The following is a 7,831-nucleotide window of genomic DNA, read 5'->3' on the forward strand; positions in this document are numbered from 1 at the left end:
ATTTCTAAATATTATTTTTAGCTTCATTATAAATAAGTAAATAATTTAATATTAGCATTTGTTAGAAATGAAAGTGTTAAAATTTTCATTTGTAACAATTTGTTATTTGCTGATTAATCGAAAAATTTACAATATATAAGATAAAACTTATCAGTCACATCATAATTTATCATTTTATCAAAAGATACAATAGTTTAAAACAAAAACAAAAAAATTCCAACTTCTATTTAATTAATTAAAAAGAAAGTTTTGTCAAAATAAGAAATAAATGATAGGTTGATCAATCACTGATTGACTTTTTAACTCAAGTTAATTAATTTTTTGTTATTCAATTAGAACAAATAGTACTTGAATATTAACTGTATTGCTTTTTCTTAGCTATTTAAAGTTTTGTATTTGAATATGTTTATGCTTAATAATATTAATAAATTCGATCCTATTATTTAATTTTTGTTTTTTAACTTATTTAAGCATTTCTAATTAATTATTTCCTTAAAATTTCGTTAAAATTTAAAAGTAAATTAAAACATAGCTTCGAAGTTATCCTTAGTTTGCGCAGTATGTCAAAGCATCGATCATTGATTTATATTTATTTGTTTAAAATGACGTAATAAAATCGATCTTTTTTTTTTATTATTTCACTTCTTTTTGTATTTTGCATTTTCATTTTTCATTTCTATCTTTCCTTTAATTTTATTTTAATTACTGAATGAATATGTAATTAAGAAAAAATATAAATAAAATTTATTTATTATTTTTTTACAGTAATAAAAAATTCGACGTTTATCTCAATAATTTTTTTTTTTTTTTTAATTTATGAAATTAAATTTCAAGAATAATTATCGATTAAATATATTGGAATGCTTATCTTTATCTATACTAAAATAGATAACTCATGTTTGTTCGATATTTTTTTTTTTTCTTTCTGGTTTACAATAAATAATGATTGTTAAGTAAAGATTGCTTGCATATCATTTTATCGATGTTAGTGTAACGCGTGGGTAACTTTCATACCCGCAAAATATGTAGAGTTTAACTGAGAGATAAAAAATTGTGAAAAGAAAATTTAATGAGAAAATAAATATCTTAATGAAAAATGAATTCAATAAAAATAAAATAATATTATTTCAATAAAGTTTAATTATTTCATTGTTTTTGAGTTTTAATGTTGCACACATATATATTTTCCTAAAATCATAATTTAATTATTTAGCAAAAATAAATAATTTTTAAAAAATAGAAATAAAAATTGTTGCCATATAATCGACTAATCAATCAATACGAATAAATCGAACAATCAGAATTTAATGAAAATTTTGCATAATTTTTTAATTTATTTCTTTCACAATTTGCTTTTTGAAAGATTCTAACTAGAAAAAAAAAAAAAAAGAAATGATAAACGTTTAGAATGGATTAATCATTTCCTCTATTTGTATTTCTTCAATAAAAATTTAAACTTCAAATATATAGTTTCCAAATGATTTTAATTTTACACTGTTATGGGGGGAGGGAAAAAAAAAACAAATCATTAAATAAATAAAATGGATGATATAAATTTGAAATTGTTAGCTTAACTATTTCAATAAATAATTTAATAGAATTTTTAAAAAAAAAATCTAAATGAATTAGATAAAAATAAAATCAGTAGAAAAGAATTTGTATGATTTTTAAAATCAAAATATCTTTGATTTTAAAAAGTTAATTCTATCTATTCCAATTAGAAACAAGAAAAAAAAAGAATGAAATAAAAATTTTTTTCCTTATACAATTATAAATAATTTGGGAGAAAAAAAAAAAAAAAGGCAGTAATAATTAGAAATAATTTTTTATCATTCTTTCTTAAATTGTATTAGCAATTAATCGAAATTTTGTTATTTTTACAACTATTCGTTTTTAATTTCTCTTTAATTTCTAATTTCTTTTCCTTCATTATTAATTTCATTTTTGTTTTCTATGCAATTAAATTTCATTCCAATTTTTATTATCAAAGGAAATATTTAGGTTTCAATTTAAAAAAAAAATTTAAAAAAATGAAATGAAATGTTTATTTGAGTTTGATATGATAGAAAAAAAACAAATCGAATGGATTTTTTTTCTCGTTTTTATACTTTATTTTTTATCACTTCAATTTTCTTCTTTTATTGAAATATTATTTTAACATATTTTAATACTATGAAACCAATCAATTGTCGATTGAGTTATTTAATAGAATGTAATCAATAATTGCAACTGAAGTAATGAAACTTCTCTCAACATAGGTAATGAGAAAAAAGCTTATGCAATTTAACTTTTACTAAAGGATTATAAAGTAAAAGTTGTTAGTAAAAGTTATTTTTATTGATTGAATTTCTTAAAATTTTTATAACAACCAAGTAATGTTTAATTTTACATCGAGAAGTTTTAATTTTTTATCACTTTTTTATCACTCTTTTCTGTCTTTCTCTTAGTAATTAACTGATTTGAAAAAAAAAAAAAAAAAAAACTTTGATTCGTTATTTAGGATAAAAATTTAATTTTAAATCACATTCTTTCCCTTTTCGTTCCTCCATTCCTATTCTACAAACAATTGCTAAGGTATAAGTTGTTGAAAATCTATCAAAATTAAATTTCGGTTTTGAAATTAAAATTCGAGAAAAATATTTTACTTGTCGCAAAATTCAATAAGGCGACACTAATTGATGCATCAAGCAATGAATTGTATTCCTGTGACATCCTATAATTTCATTTCAGTTGAAATAAAAGTATTGATTAAACAAAACAAACAATGGAAATATAAAAATGAAAATGGAATAAATTGATTAATGAAATTAGATCTGTCACAAATTATTCCTTTCTCAATTATAAAACTATATTTAAGTATTTTTTGAATAATTCATTATTTAGTTATGATTTTGTTATTATTTCAGTATGATTTTGAGGATTACTGGTAATGATGATAAAATCGAAAGCTAACATAGAGTAGTGCAGAAGAAAATTTAAAAAAAAAAGTTGAAATTTTAAAAGAATAAGAATTTGTATTTTATTTATCACAAAATCCGGTAATAAGAAGAAAAAAAATTCTAAAAATAATAAGCATTTCTGTTTCACTGATTGGATAAGAAGGCATTGATTGATATAAAAAGCAATGAAATTACCTTTGATAAAACGTAATTAATCAATTAATTAAAGCATTCAACTTTTACAGGTATTTTCTTACATTGCATCGTTTATTATTTAATTTAAGTGATGATTAATGCTATTAAGCAATTAATCAATGATTGAAATTTGTAATTTTGTAGTGCTTTAACTGATAAAATGAGAAATACAAAAACGGTTGTTTAATTAATTAGAAAATATTTTCACTCAAATTCATCAAATATATCCTTGTGCACTCATTCCATCGTCAACGAAAAATTATTTATACATTTATCTAAAAGTTTTAACACAGGAGGGAACAAAATTAATGTCGAGTTTTCTGTTTAAAAAAAAAAAAAAAAAAAAAAAAGAAATTTAAGCTTAAAAATCAATAGATGAAATTAATTAATACAACCAAAAAATATTACAATTAATTGAAGTTAATTAATGCATTTAAAAAATGATAGAAGTAATACCCATAAAATACTAAAATTTAATTAAATGATTAGAAAAATACAATATATATATATATATATATTATTACTTTCATGAATAGCTTCACTTATCGATAAGCAATATATTTTAATTATGCGACTTTTGTAGAATTTCTTCAAAAAATTTTTATTCATCGAATTGACTTAGTATTAATTTCAAATATATTATTAATTTGAATATATTTTTTTTTTTCTCCAAGTTTTTTCCAACAGATTTATATATTTCTGTAAAAATCTTCCAATACTATGACAATAAAATCAATTTTTATTTTATAGATAAAATTGATTTGCACTTTATACTACAATTTTTCATAGTACAATGTATTTCATATTTTTATAGTATATGTTTGTTAGGCCTTATTCTCGAACAGGGACATGTCATTACATCAAATTTCTAATGTGCAACAGGTTTTAACTTTAGAACCTTCGAGACAAACATAGCAATCATCGCTACAAAATGCTTTTCTCGTCAAAACTTATTCCTATCCCACCTTATTATTAAATGTGAAATCAATTATGCATTTCTCATTCAGTGATAGAAATACGTGAAACAAGCATAATCTTTGAAAAATTTGATGAAATTACAATTTCAAATTAATAATTATCTGAATTCGGTTTTCATTTAATAATAATTTTTTGTTAATTTCTCAATTCTCCGAGCAATTTTCTATCATTGCTAGCACGAAGTTAAGTCAAAAAATAAATGAACCATCCAGAAAAAAAGAAGTAAATACAGAATTTTGCATTAAAAGCAAATAATTTAGAAATCTCTGAATTGCCTGAAATTCTGCATTGAAAAGAGAATTTCAGAGTCTGACCCAAATTTTTGCTTTAAAGAGATATAGTCCTGAATTCTACATTAACAGTTTTTAAAATTTTAGAAATAGACCAGAAAAGAGCCAATTCAAGTATCTATTGATGGTCCAGAAATTTATATTAGGAAAAGATTGTCCGGAATTCTTTATCAAAATAGTCATAATAGCATTTATAACTATGATTACCGGAAATGAAAGAAAAACAGGAAGAGAGTATCGGAAAAAAAAAATTTTTCATATTAATTCGCTTTAAAAGAAATACAACAAATGTTAAAATTAAACTATAATTGCTTTCTATCATACAAATCGCTAAGTGTTTGCAAATTTGCCAATGGCGGAAACTTTTTTTTTTAAATATTATTGATAAAAAAAATAAATGGATGAGAGATTGCGCTAATGTTCGGTTACATCAATTTGTTTGACATGCATTTCCCGTAGGAAATCATTTCGATGAGATATAATAGTGAGAATGAATTCTTCACATATAATTTTCTTCTCATATATGATTTAAATTACATCTAATCGTTTATTGTAATAAATTTTCACTTTCTTTACTGAAACAAAAATTCAGAAAATAAAAGTGTAAAGATCAAATATACAATTTACATTTGTATTAGCTTTCAGCTTGTATCTTCCCATTCTTCTTTTATCAATATATTAACCAATTAATTTGATAGTTTCATATTTTTTTTAAAATAATTTTTAAATCTCATGATGACCTCTTCCAATTCAATCTAAAATAAAATCGATGATAGTATTTAAATATGCGATTCCAGATGCATCACCGATATTTTATACAATCATCAGAAAGTATACATTTTATTTTAAATGTCACATAACTGCATTTAAAGTTCATAGCCTAGAAATAGACAAAGTATTATTTATTATTGGTATGATAAGTTTCTTTCAATCAGTTGTTTTATTATTTTTTATCAATAAATTGCTTTCAATCGTAAATTACTTTTAGTAATTACTTTCATAAATTACTTTCGATAAGTTACTTTCAAGCAATTCGCAATGAGTCAAAATGTTTTTGCTTTACGAAGTTACTTCACGAAGATTTACGATGCACATTCATAAATAATTACATAACATTTTCATCATCAAACATTAGAATTAAACAATTACATTAAATAGTTAAAAGAAAAATGTGCGCTAAAATGTCATTTAAAAGCAAAAAGTTTTGTTAAACATTAAGCAAAAAATGATTTGACACATTTAAACCATAGAAAATTATATTTTAACTTTTTCGCTAACAATAATCAATGAATATCAAACAAAAAAATTAAGTTAAATTAGCATTAGTTTGAAAAAAAAAAAAAAAAATCAATATGAACAAATCTCGCAGAGGACAATAAATTATCACATAATATACACATTTATTCTTTTCTAATAACACATTTATCTAATTTGACATTCAAATTAAAAAAAAAAATAACAATGATTTTTTTTTTTTTTTTGGAAGAAACTTTGTAAAAATTTATATGCAGCTTTTTTAATTTCATTTTTTAATGCTTTCTGTATTAGGATAGGAATTTAACAATAATTTAAATAACTGTTATATAATTTGAGATCATATAAATTAAAGATCGTTTTTTTTTTTATTTTCAAGTAAATATGTTTCTTTATTTGAATTTAATTCAAGTGATTTTAATCCATTTTATTTCTGTTTGTTAATCATCGGCACACAACTTTGTTTGTTTATTTTTTCAGCTTAGTGATAACAGTACAATAATGATTCATCCGGAAATAGCAACAGCTCATTCCGGATATTTCCGTCGACAATATTTAAAGGAAATGAAAGCACAAAAGAAACCTGTGACATTGTTCATCGATCACCTCATCAATTATTTTCTTCTATCAGTGGTATCCTACCATGTTCATTGGCTGAAATTCCTGAACTTCTAGCCTTGTGCTGTAAACTTCAGGTCCGTTTTATCAAAAAAAAAAAAAAAAAATGTTATTGGAGTAAGAATTTATAAATATGAAAAATACTGAATGCTCATTTTAATAGGTACCATCAATGAGAGCAATAATTGAAAAATTTATCATTCAAAAAGCAGCTGATCATAACTGTTTATTGGATTGTTGGAATATAAGTTGTCATCGACAATTTGACTTATCACTTCGAGCAAAAGATTTTGTGCTCAGTTATGTGATGCGTTCTTTGGAAGAAGTATGCCAAATCCAAAAGTTATACTTATATTTTGAAAGAATTATTGATTATTTCACATGAAATGTTATTTATTTGTCCCATCTCTCTGCCTCCTTTTTCATTTGAGGCAGTTTTGGATCTACGATTTGCGCAACTGGATCAAGCAGCTGTGGAAGAGTTACTGAAACGTGACAATTTACCGGTCCGTTCGGAATGTGACGTTCTACGTATCGCTTTGATGTATTATTTTCGTCGTGAAGGACATGTGAATATGCAAAGTTTGCTGAATGTTATTCGATACAATTGTGGTAATGAAACACTCATGCGGGTATGTAATAAAATAATAAGGAATATTTTAAATTATTAATACTTACTGATAAAATTATTTACATCACTAATTTAGTAAACAATCGGAAAAAAGTTTTCGAAATACTGTCATCTTATACAGAAATAATTTAAATTTTTTGAAAAACTTTGGAGCTTTTCATAAATTATAAAAAAATCAAATTTCAGATGCATCAAGATATTCAATGTATAGATGATGAGGAGTTGCGCTTTTGTTTCGAGCAAAATTGCGCTTATGGATTGTGGCAAAGTGAACGTCGTCTATATAATCAGAATATATGGCCTATAACAGATGCGCCATCGCCACGCAGAAATCCAAATGTTGACTGCAACTGGATTAATGCGCAATTTTACACTTTGGTACGGGTTTGTTTCTTGATCAATTGTTTTAATTGATTGGATTTTTAGGATTTCGTTCTTAAACTTTTGAGCTTTACTGATTTTTAGCTCCAGCCTGCTACTGCATCTTCTCGATAGATTGGGCATTTAATTCATGCGGCGTCTCTCATTTTAATTCATGTCGCATCATTCATCAATTAAATATTTATGTATTTCAGTATTAAATAAAATTCATGGCATTATTACAGTGTTACTTTATGCAGATCATAAAGCAATCAGTGTTAAATGAATTGTGAATTACAGAAAGAAGGAGAAATGATAATCTAAAGATGAAATGATAATCGTTTAAGTTAATAGGTTAAAGGCCAATACGTGGTACTGTAGTCACAATACTTCGGCAGGATTATCAATTTTGATAACCCAAGAATTCCGAAAGAACTGGCGACAGCTTAAGATTTCAGCAATTAATTTTTTGAAAGAGATTTATTCGTAGAAAATTGAAAGAAGTTTATTTGAAAAGTTTCCAGGCATTAACAAATTAATGCAAGAAGGATAAACAGAGAAGCAAG

General features: G+C 23.7%; 1 protein-coding gene across 1 annotated transcript; it reads left to right on the forward strand.

Annotated features, from left to right (window-relative positions):
- Positions 1 to 5,187: 5,187 nt before the first annotated feature.
- Positions 5,188 to 7,400, forward strand: Bm8758 (Uncharacterized protein; the record flags this gene model as incomplete). Its single annotated transcript, XM_043076344.1, has 6 exons — positions 5,188 to 5,233; positions 6,218 to 6,351; positions 6,438 to 6,599; positions 6,706 to 6,906; positions 7,092 to 7,289; positions 7,371 to 7,400. The coding sequence occupies 6 exons, from the start codon at positions 5,188 to 5,190 to the stop codon at positions 7,398 to 7,400; spliced, it is 771 nt and encodes a 256-aa protein (XP_042932278.1).
- Between the last annotated feature and the right edge of the window lie 431 nt (positions 7,401 to 7,831).

This window comes from Brugia malayi, assembly GCF_000002995.4.
Source record: "Brugia malayi strain FR3 genome assembly, contig: Bm_v4_Chr1_scaffold_001, whole genome shotgun sequence".
NCBI lineage: Eukaryota > Metazoa > Nematoda > Chromadorea > Rhabditida > Onchocercidae > Brugia > Brugia malayi.